Source organism: Lethenteron reissneri, chromosome 66 (assembly GCF_015708825.2).
Source record: "Lethenteron reissneri isolate LAM-NWPU_2019-01 chromosome 66, ASM1570882v1, whole genome shotgun sequence".
Lineage (NCBI taxonomy): Eukaryota > Metazoa > Chordata > Hyperoartia > Petromyzontiformes > Petromyzontidae > Lethenteron > Lethenteron reissneri.
The window spans coordinates 4080838-4103360 of NC_083844.1; the positions used below are offsets into that span (position 1 = coordinate 4080838).

The 22523-nt window shown below is 55.4% G+C and overlaps 1 protein-coding gene across 1 annotated transcript in view; it reads right to left on the reverse strand.

Annotated features, from left to right (window-relative positions):
- Positions 1 to 22216, reverse strand: part of LOC133359973 (acyl-CoA (8-3)-desaturase-like) — a 29881-nt gene extending 7665 nt beyond the window's left edge. The window contains exons 1-7 of the mRNA XM_061578540.1: positions 21834 to 22216; positions 12225 to 12335; positions 10150 to 10347; positions 9254 to 9355; positions 7139 to 7267; positions 5871 to 5931; positions 5111 to 5187 (exon numbers count right to left, since the gene is read on the reverse strand). Of these exons, the coding sequence (XP_061434524.1) occupies positions 5111 to 5187; positions 5871 to 5931; positions 7139 to 7267; positions 9254 to 9355; positions 10150 to 10347; positions 12225 to 12335; positions 21834 to 22130 (975 nt within the window). The 5' untranslated portion in view covers positions 22131 to 22216. The remainder of the gene's footprint in view (positions 1 to 5110; positions 5188 to 5870; positions 5932 to 7138; positions 7268 to 9253; positions 9356 to 10149; positions 10348 to 12224; positions 12336 to 21833) is intronic.
- Between the last annotated feature and the right edge of the window lie 307 nt (positions 22217 to 22523).

The window sequence follows — 22523 nt, forward strand, 5'->3', positions numbered from 1 at the left end:
CATCTTTTTCGTCTGATCGTTTAAAAAAAAGGGAGGGAGGGCGAGTGAGTGAATGATGGAGTGGGTGGATCAATGGGTATGTGCGTGGGTGAATGAGTGCGTATGGAATGGGTGAATGAGTGCAAGGATGAGTGGGTAGGAGAGTGATTTTGGATTCAAAGTGTATCTGCGTGTGTATCTGTGTCTTGAGTGTGTATCTGTGTCTGTGCGTGTCTGCATTCGTGTCTGCGTGCGTGTCTGCGTGTGTATCTGTGTATGTATCTGTGTATGTATCTGCGTGTGTTTTTGTGTCTGCAATGTGTATCTGTATCTGTGTCTGTGTTTGTCTAGCGTGTATGTCTGTGTGTCTGTGTGTATCTGGGTCCGGAAAAAACAACCCCCCACCTCCTCGTGGTGCCGGACGGGCAACGCTGTTGTGGACAGTGCTGTGGTGGGGAGGGCCAATTCCGATTGGCCATCTCCCCTCATGGCGTCTGTGACCACCACAGTGGCTAAATGGGGGCTCTGGATGGGTGCGAGGGGCTGGTAACCCGTCCGGCTTGTGCCGGAGGCCCCGGGGGGACAGGCTTCTATGACGTCTCCTGGCCAAACCCCAATTGGCAAAGTCAGGAGATTGAATCTTCACCCTCGGGGCTCCTCCAGAAACAACGACAAGCCACTACGGATGGCCACGTGGAATGTTCGAACGCTCACTGTGGAGGAGAGGCTGCCACTCCTCTGTCGGGAGCTGGACCGGTACCGCCTGGATCTCTATGGCATTCAGGAGGTTTGGTGGACCGGCTCTGGCTCCTGTCACCATGAGGAGTGTACAGTCCTCTACTCGGGGCAGGAGACTGCCAAACAACAGGGAGTGGCTCCTCTTCTGAACAAAAGATTGAAGGGGGTGTGGGAACGTAGCGATGAGGTGTGGGAAGCTGTAAGCCCCAGGCTACTTTTGGCTCGCCTTCCCATCAACCGGAGGCGAGGAGTAGTGATCGTGGTTACTTATGCCCCCACCGAAGACGAACATCCATGGGCTTGTAATTACCTACAAGCTGTTCCGGCATCGGCGCATCCACACAACATCATGGATGCATGCCGGGTCCAAGCAAGAACATCTGCTGGACTACATAGTGACGGATCAGCGGATGCGAGCCCATGTCCTTGACACCAGGACCTACCGTGGAGCTGATCTGTCCTCTGACCATCGACTAGTCATCTGTAAAATGCCCCCGCCATTCTTCCACTCCGGTGGTGGGTGTACACCCAAGACCCCATTCCAACCCAAGGTGGCCTGGCCTCAGTTAGCTGATGAAAGTTGCAAGCGAGAATTTCATCATCGCTTGCGGCTGGTGTTGGCATCATCCCCCACTCCTCCTGATGTCGAGGGTAAATGGATGAGGTTTAGGACTGTGACTCATGCAGCTGCAATGGCTGCTTTTGGTATGCGATCCAGACCTCCCCAGAGACCCTGGCTGAAAGAGGTGTTCAGGATGGTTGAGAAAAAGCAACAGGCCCACTCTAATCGTCTACAGCATCCCACGTCAGAGAATGAGGAGGCTTACCACAGCCTTCGCTCGGAGGTTCAGAGAGCCGTGAGGCGCTGCAAGGATGGGTGGTGGTCGCGGGTTGCTGAGGAGATGGAGTCTGCCTCAGTGGTCGACGATCACAAATCCCTATTTAACTCCATCAAAAAAGTAACCTGCAGCGCCACACCTATTACCATCATTAGGAGAAAAAACGGTGATCCAATCTCTGACCCCCAGGAACAGGTTTGCATATTTGCTGAGCATTTCTGTGAGGTCCTGGGGGAGGGCAAATCCCTCAGCCAGGAAAACATCGTGGCACAAAGTGGGGATGACCCTGCTGAGGCTGCCGTGCCTCAACAGTCTGGACCACTGTATGGGTTTCGCAGGATTGGAAGGATGCCCTGGTGGTCCCCCTCTTTAAGAAGGGGGACTGCACAGGCTGTAACAACTACAGGTGCATCTCGCTCCCCAGTGTGCCGGTAAAGGTCCTGGCAAGGATTATTCAACATCGTCTTGCTAGGCACGCTGAGGAGAGGCTTGCGGAGCCCCAATGCGGTTTCAGGAAAGGGCGGTCTTGCACATAATGTCAGCAGAGGTGTAGGGAATTCCAACATCTCTGCTTTATTGACCTGGTCAAGGCCTATGATACCATCAGGAGGCCTGGGCTCTGGGTAGTTCTTCGTGCTTTTAGAGTCCCTGACCCTCTGCTCACGATCATTAAGGACCTTCATGATGGCGAGCGGGCCCGGGTAAAACTATGTGGCCGGGAGTCAGAACCATTCTCTGTACACCTTGGGGTGCGACAGGGATGTCCTCTGGCTCCCACATTATTTAACATCTATTTTGACCACGTAGTTTGTGAAGCATTCAATAGCTGTACCAGGGGAATTTCCATTTGGTACAGATACAATGGGAGGCTGATCGATGCGCGGGTGCGGTCAAGGGATGGCTCCCTATTGGTCAACCACGTTATGTATGCCGATTATTTGGTAATTGCTGCTCATTCAGAGTAGTTAGAGACACTTCTGCTGAAACTGGAGTGTTCCACTAAGAGGTGGGGGCCATACCAACAGCCCCAAAAAAACTAAGCACCTGCCTGGGTATTTTGAACCATCATACACTCCACCCCCACAACTCCCAATCGGTGATGGGGCAGTTGTGGCGAGAATGGAAAGTTTCCCATATATGGGCAGTCTGCTCATGACCGGCTCCGGTTTGGGAGCAGAGGTCTCACTCCGAATCAGTCGAGCGGCAATATCTTTTCATCGGTTGCGTAACGCTATGTGGAAGCAGCCTGGTCTGTCGGATGAAGCATCAGGTCTTCTCGGCCACAGTCATTCCCTCCCTTCTCTACGCTTGCGAAACGTGGACCCTCCAAATGGAGCATCTTCGCCAGTTAGAAACATTTAGGCTGGCCTGCCTACGATCCATCCTGGGTTTAACCAGGCTGGATTGTGTGACGAGCTCACAAATCCTTGAAAGATCTGGGCAAAGTCCCATCGGTGAGCTCCTCCGGCAGGCAAGGCTGCATTGGCTGGGTCATGTAGCCCGCATGCCCAGCCACCGCATGCCTAAACAGCTTTTGTTCGGCCGGATCGAGGGGCCTAAACGGGCGCAGCACGGGCTAGAGAAGAGATGGAGTGATGTGGTACAGGAGGATATGGAGGGGAGTGGACTTGCCGATGACCCGTACCAGCGGTGTCAAGATCGGCCTCAGTGGAAGAGGCTCGTGAAGGACGCTACTGGGCAATTGGAGGCAGTCGCCCTCCAACAACAACGGAGGGCGGAGGAGCGACGCTCACAACGAGTGGAGCGACGGGTGGCTAAAGCACAGCAAGTTGGCATAGTAGGGGGCACAGGTGGTGCATCAGCCAGTCATCTCAGTCATCTCAGTCAGTCGACCCGTGGCACCTGCTGGTTCTGCCCCGTGACCTCCTGCCAGCAGGCGTTCGACACTTCACGTGGCCTCAAGGTGCACATGGCCTGGCACAAGCCTCATGTAGTGGCGAATGGCGGTTGTTGTTGTTGTTGTATCTCCGTGTATCTGCGTGTGTCATAGGTGTGTAATGGGTTCGAATTTAGGCGCACACAACTTCTTTGGAGGCAACACTTAATTATTACTGAACACAACACTTAACTCTTACATTACGTTTTGATTTAAAGCTTTCGTGACTGCAGGGATTCATCTTCTTGGTTCTATCGGTAAAGTCACGTAGAATGGAAATAATAAAATAATAAAAATAAAACATAATTAAATATAATATTATTTTATTATTTCCATTCTACGTGACTTCACCGAAAGAACCAAGAAGATTACCTTTCGATTTAAAACTTTCGTGACTGCAGGGATTCATCTTCTTGGTTCTTTCGGTAAAGTCACGTAGAAGGGAGATAATAAAATAATACAAATAAAACATAATAAAATAATACAATTCTCACCAGAGAACTGTATTATTTTATGATGAATTGTATTATTTTATTATCTCCCTTCTACGTGACTTTACCGAAAGAACCAAGAAGATCTTACATGACGCATAGGGTGGTGACCACCGAGCTACTCAAGCTAACACACACACTTCTCTAACTCTCAGCGACTCTCGCGTGACTCAGCCAGGTGGGCTCCTGGCAGGTCCGCTGACTGGAGGCTCGACTCTTCTTGGCGTCTTCACGATGCATCTTCACTCTTGACACGGGCAGCCTCGAACCTCGTGAGGAGGCTGCTTATATGGGCCTCGGCGTGCCCGGGCCACGCATCCCTTCGAGAACCCTGCGTGTGTGTGTGTGTCTGCGTGTGTGTGTGTCTGCGTGTGTGTGTCTGCGTGTGTGTGTGTGTCTGTGTGTGTGTCTGCATGTGTGTGTGTGTCTGCGTGCGTGTGTGTCTGCGTGCGTGCGTGTGTGTCTGCGTGCGTGTCTGCATGTGTGTGTGTGTGTGTCTGCGTGTGGGTCTGCGTGTGGGTCTGCGTGTGTGTGTCTGTGTATGTATCTGTGTGTGTGTCTGCGTGTCTGTGTATGTATCTGTGTGTGTGTCTGCGTGTGTCTGTGTATGTATCTGTGTGTGTGTCTGCGTGTGTGAGTGTCTGCGTGTGTGTGTCTGCGTGTGTGTGTGTCTGTGTGTGTGTCTGCATGTGTGTGTGTGTCTGCGTGCGTGTGTGTCTGCGTGCGTGCGTGTGTGTCTGCGTGCGTGTCTGCATGTGTGTGTGTGTGTGTCTGCGTGTGGGTCTGCGTGTGGGTCTGCGTGTGTGTGTCTGTGTATGTATCTGTGTGTGTGTCTGCGTGTGTCTGTGTATGTATCTGTGTGTGTGTCTGCGTGTGTCTGTGTATGTATCTGTGTGTGTGTCTGCGTGTGTGAGTGTCTGCGTGTGTGTCTGCGTGTGTGTCTGCGTGTGTGTCTGCGTGTGTGTCTGCGTGTGTGTGTCTGCGTGTGTGTGTCTGCGTGTGTGTCTGCGTGTGTGTCTGCGTGTGTGTCTGCGTGTGTGTCTGCGTGTGTGTCTGTGTATGTATCTGTGTGTGTGTGTCTGCGTGTGCATGTGTCTGTGTGTCTGCGTGTGTGTCTGCGTGTGTCTGCTTGTGTGTCTGTGCGTGTGTCTGCGTGTGCGTCTCACCGCCCACTGCTTCCTCTTGATGGCGAACACGAAGATGTACCACTGGAAGTAGAGGGGGATGAGTGCCGGAGGTCCCACTGTCAACACCGCACCACCACCACGCAAAGTGGGGGGGGGGCAGTAGCCGGGTGGGGGAGGGGGTGGGGGGGGGAGGAGGGAGGGAGGGGGCGTGCGTCAGGAGGGCGTGAGGGGTGTAGCCAGGTTGGGTGGCGGGAGTTGCTCGCAACTCGGAGGAAGTAGCCACCCCCGTGAGTGAGTGGGTGGGTGGGTGAGTGGATGATTGGGTGAGTGACTGGTTGGGTGGGTGGGTGAGTGGGTGGGTGAGTGGGTGGATGAGTGGGTGGATGAGTGAGTGGGTGGGTGACGGGTTGGGTGGGTGAGTGGGTGGGTGAGTGGGTGGGTGACTAAGTGGGTGGGTAAGTGGGTGCGTGCATGAATGGGTGATTGGGTGGATGAGCGAGTGGGTGAGTGGGTTTGTGAGCGGGTTGGTGAATGGGTGGGTGGGCGAGCGGGTGGGTGAGCGAGTGGGTGAGCGAGTGGGTGGGTGAGCGAGTGGGTGGGTGAGCGAGTGGGTACGTGGGTGAGTGGTTGGGTGGGTGGTTGGGTGAGTGGGTGGGTGAGCAAGTGGCTGGGTGAGCGAGTGGGTGAGCGAGCGAGTGGGTGAGCGAGCGAGAGATTGGATAAATGGGTGGGTGAGCGAGTGAGGGAGTGAGCGAGTGGATGAGCGAATGATTGGACGAGTGAGCGGGGTGGTACTCACACAGGAAAAAGTACTTGTGTTGGTGGTTGTAGGGCATGTACTTTTTCTTCTGTTCACCCAGCTGTGACACACAGACAAAGGTCCCCCATGTAGCCTCAACAGATTGTTGACCAGTTCAGATCATCGTCACCGGTGTTGGCCGTGAGCGGGAATCGAACTCGGTTTTGTCCGGTTCGTAGCGCAGCGTAGCATTCAAGGCTAAACTACTGCGCTCCCCACAACACCAACAACCGCCATTGGCCACTAAGTGGCGGTGACGTCACCACGACGCTTGTGCCAGGCTATGTGCACGTTAAGGCCACGTGAAGTATCGAACGCCCGCCGGCAGGAGGTCACGGGGCAGACCCAGGTTCCAAGGGTCGACTGACTGAGATGACTGGCTGATGCACCACCTGTGCCCCCTCCCGCTCCCCACACCCCCGCACATACACTTACACACACACACACACTCGCATGCACACCCACCCACTCTCTGACTCACCCACCCACTCACCCAACCACGCAGCCACTCACTTACCCACTCACCAAACCACGCAGCCACTCATCCACCCACTCACCTGTCCACCCACTCTCTGACTCACCCATCCACTCATCCACCCACTCACCTGTCCACCCACTCTCTGACTCACCCATCCACTCACCCACCCACTCACCCACCCATGCAACTACTCACCCCCACTCTCCCATTCACCCACCCACTCACCCACCCAATCACCCACCCATGCAGCTACTCACCCACCCACTCACCCATCCACCCACTCTCTGACTTACCCACCCACCCACTCAGCCACCCACTCACCCACCCATGCAGCTACTCACCCACTCACTTACGCACCCACCCACTCAGTCACTGACTCACTCACCCACCCACTCACTCACCCACTCACTCACTCACCCACCAGGCTATATCTTCACCTAGCCTGTACCACGCCCGTTTAACCCCCCTCTATTCCAACCGGGATGCCCCCCGGGAATTCTCCCCCCCCCCTTCAACCCCCACTCCCTCCTCCCCTCTCCCTCTCTCTCCCCCCTCTCTCCCCCCTCCCCCCCATCTCCCCTCTCCCTCCCCATCTCTCCCCTCTCCCCCCCCCCATCTCCCTCCTCCCCATCTCCCTCCCCCCCACCTCTCCCTCCCCCCCCTCTCCCCCCCCTCCCCCCCACCTCTCCTCTCCCCCCCCCATCTCACTACCCCCCACCTCCCCCTCTCCCCCCCCACCTCCCCCTCTCTCCCCCCCCCTCCCCTCCCCTCTCTCCCCCCCCTCCCGAACCTCGGTGGCGAGCGTCGTTCCCAGCACGAACAGCAGCGGGTGCATGTTGACGTCTGGGTCTTTGCGGAAGACGTTTGGCTTGGCGTGGTGCTGGAAGTGGAGGTGGTTCCACCAGCTCGCCGGGGCTCCCTGAGCATGAGCCGGAGCGCGCACCGGGACGGCAAATCGCAAATCATACATACTCTTAGGTTTTTTTCCGGTAAAGTCACGTAGGTAAAAAATGACAAATTAATAAAAGTAAAATAAAAAAATTATAAAAAATATAAATAAAATAAAAATAAAATAAAAATCACGACGTTTCGGAGGCAACAAAAGCTTCCGTCTACAGGTGGAACCGTCACAGCATGATAGCTGTATCAAGTAAGATAAATTCCAAGAAAACAGTCCTTGTATATATATTGGTTGAGGGTGGGAGGAGCCAAGGTAGGCACCAGGATATTATTATTGTGAAGCACGCTGTTAGGAATGAGCCTTTGTTGTGTAAACTAGGTGCGGCTGATGTAAAGGTGCGTGTAAATGGGACCGAGCCTTTTGTTATGTAAAGGTGGTGCGGCTGAAATCGCTGCCAGGAAATGAGTCTTTGTTGTGTAGAATGGTTGACCGAGCCTTTTGTTATGTAGAGGTGGTGCGGCTGAAATCGCTGCCAGGAAATGAGTCTTTGTTGTGTAGAATGGTTGACTGAGCCTTTTGTTATGTAGAGGTGGTTCGGCTGAAATCGCTGTCAGAAAATTAGTCTTTGTTGTGTAGAATGGTTGACTGAGCCTTTTGTTATGTAGAGGTGGTTCGGCTGAAATCGCTGTCAGGAAATTAGTCTTTGTTGTGTAGAATGGTTGACTGAGCCTTTTGTTATGTAGAGGTGGTTTGGCTGAAATCGCTGTCAGGAAATGAGTCTTTGTTGTGTAGAATGGTTGACTGAGCCTTTTGTTATGTAGAGGTGGTGCGGCTGAAATCGCTGCATGGAAATGAGTCTTTGTTGTGTAGAATGGTTGACCGAGCCTTTTGTTATGTAGAGGTGGTGCGGCTGAAATCGCTGCCAGAAAATGAGTCTTTGTTGTGTAGAATGGTTGACCGAGCCTTTTGTTATGTAGAGGTGGTGCGGCTGAAATCGCTGCCAGGAAATGAGTCTTTGTTGTGTAGAATGGTTGACTGAGCCTTTTGTTATGTAGAGGTGGTTCGGCTGAAATCGCTGTCAGGAAATTAGTCTTTGTTGTGTAGAATGGTTGACTGAGCCTTTTGTTATGTAGAGGTGGTTCGGCTGAAATCCCTGCCAGGAAATTAGTCTTTGTTGTATAGAATGGTTGACTGAGCCTTTTGTTATGTAGAGGTGGTTTGGCTGAAATCGCTGTCAGGAAATGAGTCTTTGTTGTGTAGAATGGTTGACTGAGCCTTTTGTTATGTAGAGGTGGTGCGGCTGAAATCGCTGCATGGAAATGAGTCTTTGTTGTGTAGAATGGTTGACCGAGCCTTTTGTTATGTAGAGGTGGTTCGGCTGAAATCGCTGCCAGGAATGCTCCAAATATGTGTAGTTAAATCTTTTTTGCATGGTTAATAACATCTTTCCAATGATTACCTGTATATATACTGGTTGAGGGTGGGAGGAGCCAAGGGTAGGCACCTGGATGTTATTTTTTGAGGTTTTTTCGGTAAAGTCACGTAGGTAAAAATAAAAAATAATAGAAATTATAATAGTAGAAATAAAATAATAAATCACGACGTTTCGGAGGCAACACAAGCTTCCTTCATCAGGTGTCAAAAAATATTTGCTGTGCCTAGGGGCAAGTTTCTGCTTAGCGAGTAGCAGCAACTATGAAGGCTACCGGCACTGTGGCATACACAGAGGGGGTGGGTGGCTACCAGCACCACGCCCGGCCGCCTTTGTCTCCCCAGTGGCGATATTGACCACACACCGCACCAGGTACTCATTTAAGGCTGAGTCGACCTAGGGGAGGAGGCCCAGGACCGGTTCAAATAATCTTCACCGAGCGGGAAATCGAACTCGGGGTTACCAGGTTAGTAGCGCAGCGCGGCGTGCTAACCGCTGCACCACCGCTCCCCCCGTGGAGGGGAGGGGGGGAGGGGCACGCGCACACCCACACGCAGTGAGCAGTGCATCACCTTGAGGTGACCGATGACGAACTTGTGAACCCAGTGGTTCCAGCGCGAGGTGGGGAACACGGAGAGATGTCCAAAGTCGTGCTGTAGCCACCCAGCCTGGGCCTGCAGACACCCATCGTCATCATTCATCATCATCATCGTCATTCATCATCATCGTCATTCATCATCATCATCGTCATTCATCATCATCGTCAGCCATCATCATCAGCATCAGCCATCATCGTCATTCATCATCATCGTCATTCATCATCATCATAATCAGCCATCATCATCAGCCATTCATCATCATCATCATCCATTATCGTCATTCATCATCATCAGCCATCATCCATCATCATCAGCCATCATCCATCATCATCATCCATCAGGTCGGTGGTAGTGGTGGTGAGCGGGTGAGGTTGTGGGTTGGTGGTGGTGAGTGGGCGAGGTTGTTGGTGGTGGTGAGTAGTTGAGGTTGTTGGTTGGTGGTGCTGGTGAGCGGGTGAGGTTGTCGGTGGTGGTAGTGGTGGTGAGCGGGTGAGGTTGTTGGTTGGTGGTGCTGGTGGTAGCGGCGGTGAGTGGTTGAGTTTGTTGTCGGTGGTAGTGGTGGTGAGCGGGTGAGGTCGTGAGTTGGTGGTGGTGGTGAGCGGGTGAGGTTGTGGGTTTGTGGTGGTGGTGGTGGTGGTGAGTGGGCGAAGTTGTGGGTTTGTGGTGGTAGTAGTGGTGGTGAGTGGTGAGCGGGTGAGGTTGTGGGTTGGTGGTGCTGGTGGTGAGTGGTTGAGGTTGTGGGTTGGTGGTGGTGCTGGTGAGTGGTGAGTGGGCGAGGTTGTTGGTTGGTGGTGCTGGTGGTAGCGGCGGTGAGTGGTTGAGTTTGTTGTCGGCGGTAAGCGGGTGAGCGAGCGAGCATCCCCACTCACCTGCACGGTGGCGAGCAGCACGGCGGTGAGGAGCCAGCCGTGGAGGCTCGCCCCGAGCGCCCGCAGGCTGAGCCAGGCCACGAGGTCGAGCAGCAGGATGTGGAGCAGCGCGAGGGAGAAGAACGCCGGGCTGGGACGCAGGAGCCCCGATCGCTCCACGTGGGAGCGCAGGGAGCGGAAGTCCTCCGTCAACGACGCCTTGGGGGGGTGGAGGGGGGGAGGGGGATGGGGACGGGGGAAGGGGGGAGAAGGGGGAGGTGGAGGGGGGGAGGAGGGGGAGGGGGGGAGGCAGGCAGGGGGGAGGGGGGGTATGGGAGGGATGGGAGGGGGAAGGGGGAGGGAGGGGGCAAGGGAGGGGGGAGGAAGGCAGGGGGGGAGGGGGGGGAGGGGGGAAGGGGGAGGCAGGCAGGGAGGGAGGGGGGGAGGGGGGGAAGGGAGGGGGGAAGGGGGAGGGAGGCAGGCAGGGGGGGACGGGGGGGATGGGGAGGGGGGAAGGGAGGCGGGCAGGGGGGGAGGGGAGGGGGGGAGTGAAGAGAGGAGACGGAGGGGAGAGGGCAAGGGAGGGAGCATTGTGGGTGATCAGTAACGGGTGAGTGGTGGGCGGTGGGCGGTGAACTGTGAGCAGTGAGTGGTGCGGGTGAGCGGTGAGTGGTGCGGGTGAGCAGTGAGCGGTGAGAGTGAGCGGTGAGTGGTGCGAGTGAGCGGTGAGTGGTGCGGGTGAGCGGTGAGTGGTGCGGGTGAGCGGTGAGTGGTGCGGGTGAGCGGTGAGTGGTGCGGGTGAGCGGTGAGTGGTGCGAGTGAGCGGTGAGTGGTGCGAGTGAGCGGTGAGAGTGAGTGGTGCGGGTGAGCGGTGAGTGGTGCGGGTGATCGGTGAGTGGTGCGAGTGAGCGGTGAGTGGTGCGAGTGAGCGGTGAGGGTGAGCTGTGAGCGGTGAGTGGTGCGGGTGAGCGGTGAGCGGTGAGGGTGAGCGGTGAGCGGTGAGGGTGAGCGGTGAGGGTGAGCTGTGAGCGGTGAGTGGTGCGGGTGAGCGGTGAGTGGTGCGGATGAGCGGTGAGTGGTGCGAGTGAGCGGTGAGCGGTGAGGGTGAGCGGTGAGGGTGAGCGGTAAGCGGTGAGGGTGAGCAGTGAGAGTGAGCGGTGCGAGTGAGCGGTGCGAGTGAGCGGTGCGGGTGAGCGGTGCGGGTGAGCGGTGAGTGGTGAAAGTGAGCGGTAAGCGGTGAGAGTGAGCGGTGAGAGTGAGCGGTGAGAGTGAGCGGTGAGGGTGAGCGGTGCGGGTGAGCGTTGAGTGGTGAGCGGTGCGGGTGAGCATTGAGTGGGAGCGGTGAGTGGTGAGCAGTGAAATTGAGCAGTAAGCGGTGAGAGTGAGCGGTGAGAGTGAGCGGTGAGAGTGAGCGGTGAGCAGTGAGGGTGAGAGTGAGCGGTGAGGGTGAGCGGTGAGTGGTGAGCAGTGAAAGTGAGCGGTAAGCGGTGAGAGTGAGCGGTGAGAGTGAGCGGTGAGGGTGAGCAGTGAGGGTGAGAGTGAGCGGTGAGGGTAAGCGGTGCGGGTGAGCGTTGAGTGGTGAGCGGTGAGTGGTGAGCAGTGAAATTGAGCGGTAAGCGGTGAGAGTGAGCGGTGAGAGTGAGCGGTGAGGGTGAGCAGTGAGGGTGAGAGTGAGCGGTGAGGGTGAGTGGTGAGCAGTGAAAGTGAGCGGTAAGCGGTGAGAGTGAGCGGTGAGAGTGAGCGGTGAGGGTGAGCGGTGCGGGTGAGCGTTGAGTGGTGAGCGGTGAGTGGTGAGAGTGAGCAGTGAGAGTGAGCAGTGAGAGTGAGCGGTGAGGGTGAGCGGTGAGGGTGAGCGGTGAGTGGTGAGCGGTGCGGGTGAACGGTGCGGGTGAGCGTTGAGTGGTGAGCGGTGAGTGGTGAGAGTGAGCGGTGAGAGTGAGCGGTGAGAGTGAGCGGTGAGGGTGAGCGGTGAGGGTGAGCGGTGAGTGGTGAGCGGTGCGGGTGAACGGTGCGGGTGAGCGGTGCGGGTGAGCGGTGAGGGTGAGCAGTGAGTGGTGAGCAGTGAGAGTGAGCGGTGAGTGGTGAGCGGTCCTCACGTTCTTGTGAGGCTCACAGCTGGGCTGGTCGGGGGCGAGTTCGCCCACGAGCAGAGTCTTCAGGTAGCGCTGCACCAGCGCCTGGTTGATGTGGAACGCACGGAATGCGTCCTGGGGGGGACACGGGGAGAGGTTGGACAGAGGGACACGGGTAGTTAATAGGAAGACACTCAAGGACAGACAGGAGGCATTCACAGACACACACACACAGATACACAGACACAGAAACACACGAACACAGACAGAGAGACACACACACAGACAGAGAGACACACACACAGCCAGACACACACACAGACACCCCGGTGTGTCCCCCCCCCCCCCCCCAGTCTCAAGACTCAGTTGCTCTGTTTTGATTTAGTGTGCTGATCTTAAAGGTGCATTGGAAAATGTTGATACTCCAACTGATGCTCCTGCTGTTGTGGAGTGACTCATGCAGCCAGCTATGGCTGCAGAGTTTGGTGGTACATGTTGTTAACGTCGTTTATTGTGAAAATTCGGTCACAGTTCCTATGATCACTGTTTCATTGCTTTTATGGCTTTATTTTGGTGATCTTCGATACGTTTTTTGGTTTGGCCATGTTTGTTTGTTGTAGTACAGAGTTAGACTGATGGCCTTAATATAAGTTGTCTTGTGGTTGTTGTTGTTGTTTGACTTGCATCCCACTGGGATTTTTGCACACAGCGTTGGTGTGCGGTGCTTTTCTGCAATATTTAGCAGTCTTTTCTTGGATTTTCTGTTTGCACACAGTCACAAAGTCACTTTAAGATGTTTTTGTTCATGTTTTTTTGTTTGTTGCGGTTGCACCCGATTCAAGAGCCGAATGGCTCACAGGGCTATACCTAATACATGAACTTGAACTTGATGGCTGCGAGTAGGAGATTCATCTTGGAAGTCCATCCAACTCCACCAGAGGGCAGCGCTCACCCACTCACAATAAAATACAAAGATCCCCCGTGTAGCCTCTAGCAGACTGCTGGGGCAAGTGCTGTTCGTAGCAAGTAGCAGCAACGCCTATACACAGACAAAGATCCCCCGTGTAGCCTCTATCAGACTGTTGGGGCAAGTGCTGTTCGTAGCAAGTAGCAGCAACGCCTATACACAGACAAAGATCCCCCGTGTAGCCTCTAGCAGACTGCTGGGGCAAGTGCTGTTCGTAGCAAGTAGCAGCAACGCCTATACACAGACAAAGATCCCCCGTGTAGCCTCTAGCAGACTGCTGGGGCAAGTGCTGTTCGTAGCAAGTAGCAGCAACGCCTATACACAGACAAAGATCCCCCGTGTAGCCTCTATCAGACTGTTGGGGCAAGTGCTGTTCGTAGCAAGTAGCAGCAACGCCTATACACAGACAAAGATCCCCCGTGTAGCCTCTAGCAGACTGTTGGGGCAAGTGCTGTTCGTAGCAAGTAGCAGCAACGCCTATACATAGACAAAGATCCCCCGTGTAGCCTCTAGCAGACTGCTGGGGCAAGTGCTGTTCGTAGCAAGTAGCAGCAACGCCTATACACAGACAAAGATCCCCCGTGTAGCCTCTAGCAGACTGCTGGGGCAAGTGCTGTTCGTAGCAAGTAGCAGCAACGCCTATACACAGACAAAGATCCCCCGTGTAGCCTCTATCAGACTGTTGGGGCAAGTGCTGTTCGTAGCAAGTAGCAGCAACGCCTATACACAGACAAAGATCCCCCGTGTAGCCTCTATCAGACTGTTGGGGCAAGTGCTGTTCGTAGCAAGTAGCAGCAACGCCTATACACAGACAAAGATCCCCCGTGTAGCCTCTAGCAGACTGTTGGGGCAAGTGCTGTTCGTAGCGAGTATCAGCAACGCCTATACACAGACAAAGATCCCCCGTGTAGCCTTCAACAAACTGTTGGGGCAAGTGCTGTTCGTAGCAAGTAGCAGCAACGCCTATACAGAGACAAAGATCCCCCGTGTAGCCTCGAACAGATTGTTGGGGCAAGTGCTGTTAGTAGCGAGTAGCAGCACCTATGAAGGCTACCGGCATTGTGGCACACGAGGGGGTGGGTGGCCAGCACCGCGCCCGGCCGCCTTTGTCTCCCCAGTGGCGATGTTTACTACACACCGCAGCAGGTACTCATTTTAGGTTGAGTCGACCTAGGGGAGGCCCAGGGACCAGTCGGAAAATCGTCAGTGGTGTTAGCCGTGGGCGGGAATCGAACTCGGGTCGCCGGGTTTGTAGCGTAGCGCAGCGCTAACCACGACACTACTGCGCCACACACACAAGTATGTACACACACACACACGTGTACACACACACACGTGTACACACACACACGTGTACACACACACACGTGTACACACACACACATGTACAAACACACAGGTGTCGACACACACACACGTGTACACACACGTGTACAAAGACACGTGTAAACACACACGTGTCAACACACACACACGTGTCGACACACAAGTATGTACACACACACGTGTACACACACACACGTGTACACACATACACGTGTACACGCAAGTCGATTAACCAGCTGAAAACTCGCACGATACACATCGGGTTCATTACCACCACCATGATCAATCCACTGCTGGATAACGGGCTGTAAAAATATCACCCAGCAAAGGTGGGTCTCGATGTGAGTCTATGGGTCTCTGTGTGAGTCTGTGGGTCTCTATGCGAGTCTGTGGGTCTCTGTGTGAGTCTGTGGGTCTCTGTGTGAGTCTGTGGGTCTCTATGCGAGTCTGTGGGTCTCTGTGTGAGTCTGTGGGTCTCTGTGTGAGTCTGCGGGTCTCTGTGTGAGTCTGTGGGTCTCTATGCGAGTCTAAGGGTCTCTGTGTGAGTCCGTGGGTCTTTGTGTGAGTCTAAGGGTCTCTGTGTGAGTCTAAGGGTCTCTATGTGAGTCTGTGGGTCTCTATGCGAGTCTAAGGGTCTCTGTGTGAGTCTGTGGGTCTCTGTGTGAGTCTATGGGTCTCTGTGTGAGTCTATGGGTCTATGTGTGAGTCTAAGGGTCTCTGTGTGAGTCTGTGGGTCTCTGAGTGAGTGGATGGGTCTCTGTGGGTCTATGGGTCTCTGTGGTTCTATGGGTCTCTGTGGTTCTATGGGTCTGTGTGAGTCTATGGGTCGAGGGGTCTCTGTGTGGGTCTATGGGTCTGTGTGAGTCTATGGGTCTGTGAGTCTATGGATCTGTTAGTCTATGGGTCTGTTAGTCTATGGGTTTGTGAGCCTATGGGTCGTGTGTGAGTCTATAGGTACGTGAGTCTATGGGTCTCTGTGTGGGTCTATGGGTATGTGTGATTCTATGGGTGTGTGTGGGTATCTGTGAGTCTATGGGTCTCTATGGGTATCTGTGAGTCTATGGGTCTCTATCTGTGTGGTGAGTCTAGGGCAGGGAGGGAGGCCTTGACCCTGGACTTGAACACGTGACTCCACAGTGAGTGGGCAGATGTGGACGGGGGTGGGGTGAGGGTGTCAGGGATCTCCGGATATTGTGGGTGGGGAGTCAGCGGAGGAGAATGAGTGACCCCGCTGGGAATGACCCCGCTGGGAGTGACCCCACTGGGCTCGGAGTGACCCCGCAGGGAGAGATACCAATCCGAGTGGACCGCAATGGTTCCACCTGGCCATGCACATGTGTGTATATACACACGTGTATGTACACATACACGTGTGTGTATACACGTGTATGTGTATACACACGTGTGTGTGTATACACTGGGAGTGACCTCACTGGGCTGGGAGTGACCTCACTGGGCTGGGAGTGACCCCACTGGGCTGGGAGTGACCTCACTGGGTTGGGAGTGACCTCACTGGGCTGGGAGTGACCTCACTGGGCTGGGAGTGACCTCGCTGGGCTGGGAGTGACCTCACTGGGCTGGGAGAGACCCCACTGGGCTGGGAGTGACCTCGTTGGGCTGGGAGTGACCTCGCTGGACTGGGAGTAACCTTACTGGGATGGGAGTGACCTCGCTGGGCAGGGAGTGACCTCGCTGGGCTGGGAGTGAACTCACTGGGAGTGACCTCACTGGGCTGGGAGTGACCCAACTGGGCTGGGAGTGACCCCACTGGGAGTGACCTCACTGGGCTGGGAGTGACCCCACTGGGCTGGGAGTGACCCAACTCGAAGTGACCCCGGCAAAACAACCCCCGACCTCCTCGTATGTGCCAGACGGTAACGCTGTGGTGAGCAGTGCCATGGGCGGGAGGGCCAATTTCGATTGGCCTTTCCCCTCATGGCATTTGCAGCCACCACAGCAGCCAAAGGTGGGCTCTGCATGGGTGTGAGGGCCTGGTAACACCTCAACCTTCAATTAATGACCACAAAACTACGAAAAACATATCCAGCTAAGCTTGTGCCGGAGGCCCCGAGGGGACAGGTGTCTATTACGTGCCCTGGCCAAACCCCATTTGGCGGAGCCGGGAGAATGATTCCATATCCTCGGGATTCCTCCATAAACAGCAAAAAGCCACTGCGGGTGGCCACGTGGAATGTTTGAACGCTCACTGCGGAGGAGAGGCTGCCACTCCTCTGTCGGGAGCTGGAACGGTACTGCCTGGATCTCTGCGGTATTCAGGAGGTCCGGTGGACCGGCTCTGGCTCCTGCCTCCATGAGGGTTGGACAGTCCTCTAGTCGGGGCAGGAGACTGCCAAACAACAGGGTGTGGCTCTTCTTCTGAACAAAGAATAAAGGGGGGCGTGGGAGCGTGGCGGTGAGGTGTGGGAATCTGTAAGCCCCAAGCTACTTTGGGCTCGCCTTCCTATCAACCAGAGGCGAGGAGTGGTGGTCATGGTTACTTATGCCCCCACCGAAGATGAACATCAGTGAAGGGATGCAGGCAAGGCCAATGAGACAGATGCATTCTATGACCTCCTGTCACAGGTGCTAGCTAAAGTGGCCCCTCGGGATAGAGTCATCCTGTAGGGTAACTTTAATGCCTGAGTTGGTCATGATACTGGCACCTGGTCTGGAGTGATTGAAATGTATGGGCCAGATCAGCTCAATAACAGTAGGAGGCTGCTAGACTTTTGTGCAGCTCATGGGCTTGTAATTACCAACAAGCTGTTCTGGCATCGGCGCATCGACACATCGTGGATGCACTCTGGGTCCAATCAAGAACATCTGCTGGACTACATAGTGATGGAACAGTGTATGCGGGCCCATGTCCTTGACACCAGGACCTACCATGGAGGTGATCTGCCCACTGACCATCGGCTAGCATTTGAGAGATGCGCCTGCCATTTTTCCACTCCGGTGGTGGGTGTATACACCCAGGACCCCATTCAAACCCACAGTGGCCTGGTCTCAGTTAGCTGATGAAAGTTGCCAGCGAGAATTTCATCATCGCTTGCAGCTTGGGCTGGCATCGTTACCCACTCCTTCTAATGCCGAGGGGAAATGGGCGAGGTTTAGGACCGAGTCTCATGACTGGGTGCACGGTCCAAACCTACCCAGAGACCCTGGCTGGCATAGGTGTACAGGCTGGGTGAAAAAAGTCAGAGGCCCACTCTCACCGTCTACAGCATCCCACGTCAGAGAATGAAAAGGCTTAACGCAAATTTTCTCGGAGGTTCGGAGAGCCATGAGGCGCTGCGAGGTTGGGTGGTGGTCGCGGGTTGCTGAGGTGGAGTCTGCCTCACTGGCCCGCGATCACAAATCATCCATCCTGGGTTTAACCAGACTGAATTGTGTGAGCTCACAAATCCTTGAAAGATCCAGACAAAGGCCCATCGGTGAGCTCTTTCAGCAGGCAAGGCGGCGTTAGCTGGGTCATATAGCCCGCATGCCCAGTCACTGCATGCCTCAATAGCTTTTGTTCGGCCAGATAGAGGGGGCTAAACAAGCATGGCACGGGCTGGAGAAGAGATGGAATGATGTGGTATGAGAAGATGTGGAACTGAGTGAACTTGCCGATGACTGGTGCCAGTGGTGTAAAGATCGGCCTCTGTGGAGGAGGCTCGTGAAGGACGCTACTGGGCAGTTGGAGGCAGTCGCCCTCCAGCAACCGAGGGCAGAAGAGTGATGCCCACAACAACGAGCGGAGCGCCAGGCGGCTAAAACACATCAGGTTGGCACAGCAGTGGACACAGGTGGTGCATCGGCCAGTCATCTCAGTCAGTCGACCCATGGCACCTGGGTCTGCCCGGTGACCTCCTGCCAGCGGGCGTTAGACACTTGACGTGGCCTCAACGTGCACACAGCCTGGCACAAGCGCCGTGGTGACGTCACCACCACTTATGCCTGCGCAGCGCGACTCACAACCTCTTGATACCAAGAGCCAGGATGGTCATGTCTATACGCCGCTTCTCAGTGGCAGCCCCAACAGTCTGGAACGCCATCACCCCTCTGCACATTTGCAGCATCACCTCAATTGCCTCCTTCAAGAGATACTTAAAAACTCACCTCTATAACCACTCTTTCGAGCGACTCTGAGCTTGGCTCCGCGCCTCTGAGTTGCAGCCGTTACGTCCGCAGTTTTGCGAGCGTTATGAATTGCATTATAGTTATTATTGGTGGCGAATGGCGGTTGTTGTTGTGCGTACACGTGTGTGTGTGTGTCAGAGGTCACAACCGGGTACCCGATACCCGTACCCTACCCGATACCCGGCTAGCCGTTTGTGACCCCGGTGCGGCCGGGTACGGGTAGGCCGTGAGTCACTGGTGAGTAACCGTTTGTCACTCATTTCGGGTAGGGTACGGGTAGGGAACGGATACCCGTACCCGGCCGGGTATGAGTACGGGTACCCATTTGTGACCCTGGTGCGGCCGGGTACGGGTAAGGAATCAAAACCCATTTGCGACTTCTGGTGTGTGTGGCGATCTTTATTAAACACCGCACCAGGTACTCATTTGAGGCTGAGTCGACCTAGGGAAGGCCCAGGACCTGTACAGATTAATCATCACACTGGTGTTAGCCGTGCCGGGTTCGTGGTGAAGCGCATTAACCAGTGCACCACCACTCCATCCACCCCCTTCTTATTGCCCAACGTCAATCCCCCCCCCCCTCCTCCTCAGTCCACCCTTCGAGTGAGAGTTCAGGATGAGGTGAGTAGCCCAGGTGATAAGGGGACCGATTAAGACAAAAAGAGACACGTTGATAAACATGGAGACCCAGAGAAACCCAGAGAGACCCATAGACTCACCAGAGACCCATAGAGACCCAAAGAGACCCATAGAGATCCAGAGAGACCCAGAGAAACCCAGAGAAACCCAGAGAAACCCATAGACTCACCAGAGACCCATAGATTCACCAGAAACCCACAAACTCACCAGAGGCACCCATAGACTCACAGAGACACATAGAGATAAATAGATTCAGAGACCCATACAGACACGTAGATAAACATGAAGACACAGAGACCCATAGAGATCCATAAACTTACAGAGACCCATAGAGACACATAAAGAGAAAGACACATGCACCCATAAAGACACAGACAAAGAGACCCAGAGACCCAGAGAGATACGTAGAAACCCAGAGAACCATAGACTCACCGAGACCCACAGAGACCCATAGACTCACAGACACCCATAGACTCACAGACACCCATAGACTCACAGATACCCAGAGACCCATAGACTCACAGAGACCAATAGACTCACAGAGACCCAGAGACTCATAGACTCACAGATACCCATAGAGACCTACAAAGACCCATAGACTCACAGATACCCATTAAGACCCATAGAATCACAGAGACCCACAGAGACCCATAGACTCACAGACACCCATAGACTCACAGAGACCCACAGAGACCCATAGACTCACAGACACCCATAGACTCACAGACACCCATAGAGACCCATTGCCTCACAGAGACCTACAGAGACCCATTGACTCACAGAGACCCACAGAGACCTACAAAGACCCATAGACTCACAGATACCCACAGAGACCCATAAACTCTCAGAGACCCACAGATACTGCAGAGGCCAGGTCGCCAGATTTGTGAGTGCCCTGGGCTCACGGATCTGACGAACGACAGAAACAAATGGAATCGAGTTACAGCAAAGACGCGAATAGCAAACAGCCCGAAAACATCAGCAGCGATCAGCTGAGGGAGATGGCAGAGAGAGAGAGAGAGGGGTGACCGCTACAGAGATGATATATTGATGGAAGAGAGATACACCAGACGTGTGGAGATTTAGTGGTAGAGATGGCGGTGGTGGTGTAGTTGTGAAGGTGGTGGAGGTGGTGGTCGTGGTGGAGATTGTGAAGGTGGTGGTAGTGGTGGTGGAGGTGGAGTGGTCGTGGTGGAGGTTGTGAAGGTGGTGGTAGTGGTGGTGGAGGTGGTAGTGGTGGTGGTAGTGGTGATAGTGGTGGAGTGGTCGTGGTGGAGGTTGTGAAGGTGGTGGCGGTGGTGGAGGTTGTAGAGGTGGTGGTAGTGGTGGAGGTGGTCTAGTTGTGAAGGTGGTAGTGGTGGAGTGGTCGTGGTGGAGGTTGTGAAGGTGGTGGTGGTGGAAGTTGTGGTGGAGGTTGTGGTGGAGGTGGTCGTGGTGGAGGTGGTAGTGGTGGAGGTGGTGTTAGTGGTGGAGGTGGTGGAGGTGGTGTAGTTGTGAAGGTGGTAGTGGTGATAGTGGTGGAGTGGTCGTGGTGGAGGTTGTGAAGGTGGTGGTAGTGGTGGAGGTGGTGGTGGAGGTTGTGGTGGAGGTTGTGGTGGTGGTGGAGGTTGTGGTGGTAGTGGTGGAGGTGGTGGTGGAGGTTGTGGTGGTGGTAGAGGCTGTGGTGGTGCTGAATGAGGTGGTGAAGGTAGTGGTGGTGTAGGTTGTGAAGGTGGTGGTGGTCGTGGTGGAGGTTGTGGTGGTGGTGGAGGTTCCAGAGGTGAAGGTGCAGGTGGTGTAGGTGGTGCAGGTGGTGCAGCAGCAGGAGGAGGTGCAGGTGGTGGTGTAGTTGGTGGTGCAGGTAGAGGAGGAGGTGGTGCAGCAGGTGATGGTGCAGCAGGTGATTGTGCAGCAGAAGGAGGTGGTGATGGTGCAGCAGCAGGAGGTGGTGTAGTTGATGGTGCAGCAGGAGGAGATGGTGTGGGTGGTGGTGCAGCAGGAGGAGGTGGTGGTGGTAGAGGTGGTGTAGGTGATGGTGTAGGTGATGGTGTAGGTCGTGCAGCAGGTGATGGTGCGGCAGCAGCAGGAGGAGTAGGAGGTGGTGATGGTGCAGCAGGTGATTGTGCAGCAGGTAGTGGTGCAGCAGAAGCAGCAACAGAAGTAGGAGGTGGTGATGGTGCAGCAGCAGGAGGAGCAGGTGTAGGTGATGGTGCAGCAGGTGATGGTGCAGCAGGAGCAGCAGCAGGAGGAGCAGGAGGTGGTGATTGTGCAGCAGGTGATGGTGCAGCAGCAGGAGGTGGTGTGGGTTGTGCAGCAGGTGATGGTGCAGCAGCAGCAGGAGCAGCAGCAGGAGTAGGAGGTGGTGATGGTGCAGCAGCAGGAGGAGCAGGTGTAGGTGATGGTGCAGCTGTTGGTGGTGCAGCAGCAGCAGCAGGAGGCGGTGTGGGTGGTGGTGTAGGTTGTGCAGCAGGTGATGGTGCAGCAGCAGCAGCAGGAGGAGGAGGTGGTGATGGTGCAGCAGCAGGTGCAGGTGTAGGTGGTGCAGCATGTGCTAGTGCAGCAGGCGCAGCAGGTGCAGCAGGAGGCGTCGTCGTTACCGTGGCGTCCTCCCCGGCGTAGTGCCCCAGGAGTCGTTGCCCCCCCGGGTGCCGGGCCCCCCACTTGGTGACGTCATAGACGCGCCGCTCCACCACGAGCCAACGAGGCTCCCCGTGGCGACCTCCGCTCCTCTGCGAGACCTCCTCCCAGGTCCAGAGACGAGGAGACGTTGATGATGATGATGGTGGTGATGATGGTGGTGATGATGGTGGTGGTGATGGTGGAGACCGAGAAGGCACCACCAGCGATGCGGTGCAGGGGGTAGCCCCAGGCGCTCCCTCCTCGCCGCGTCCCATGGTGGTGGTGGTTGTGGTGGTTGTGGTGATTGTGGTTGTGGTGATTGTGGTGGTGGTTGTTGTGGGGAGCTCCGCTCCGCGAGACGCCGAGCAGCGAGTGGCAGCCGTCGCGCGACTGCAGACGTTTATATAGCGTGACGTCACCCCGCCCGGAGGAGGGGGGGGTTGCACGCACCCAAACCGCATCCCCCCCGCCCCACTACCCCACCCCGACACCACCCATTGGCTGAGACGCCACCCCCCCCCGCCCCACTAACCCACCCCGACACCACCCATTGGCTGAGACGCCGCCCCCCCCGCCCCACTACCCCACCCCGACTCCATCCATTGGCTGAGACGCCGCTCCCCCCCCCGCGCGACTCACCATCGCCATCCATTGGCTGAGACCCCCCC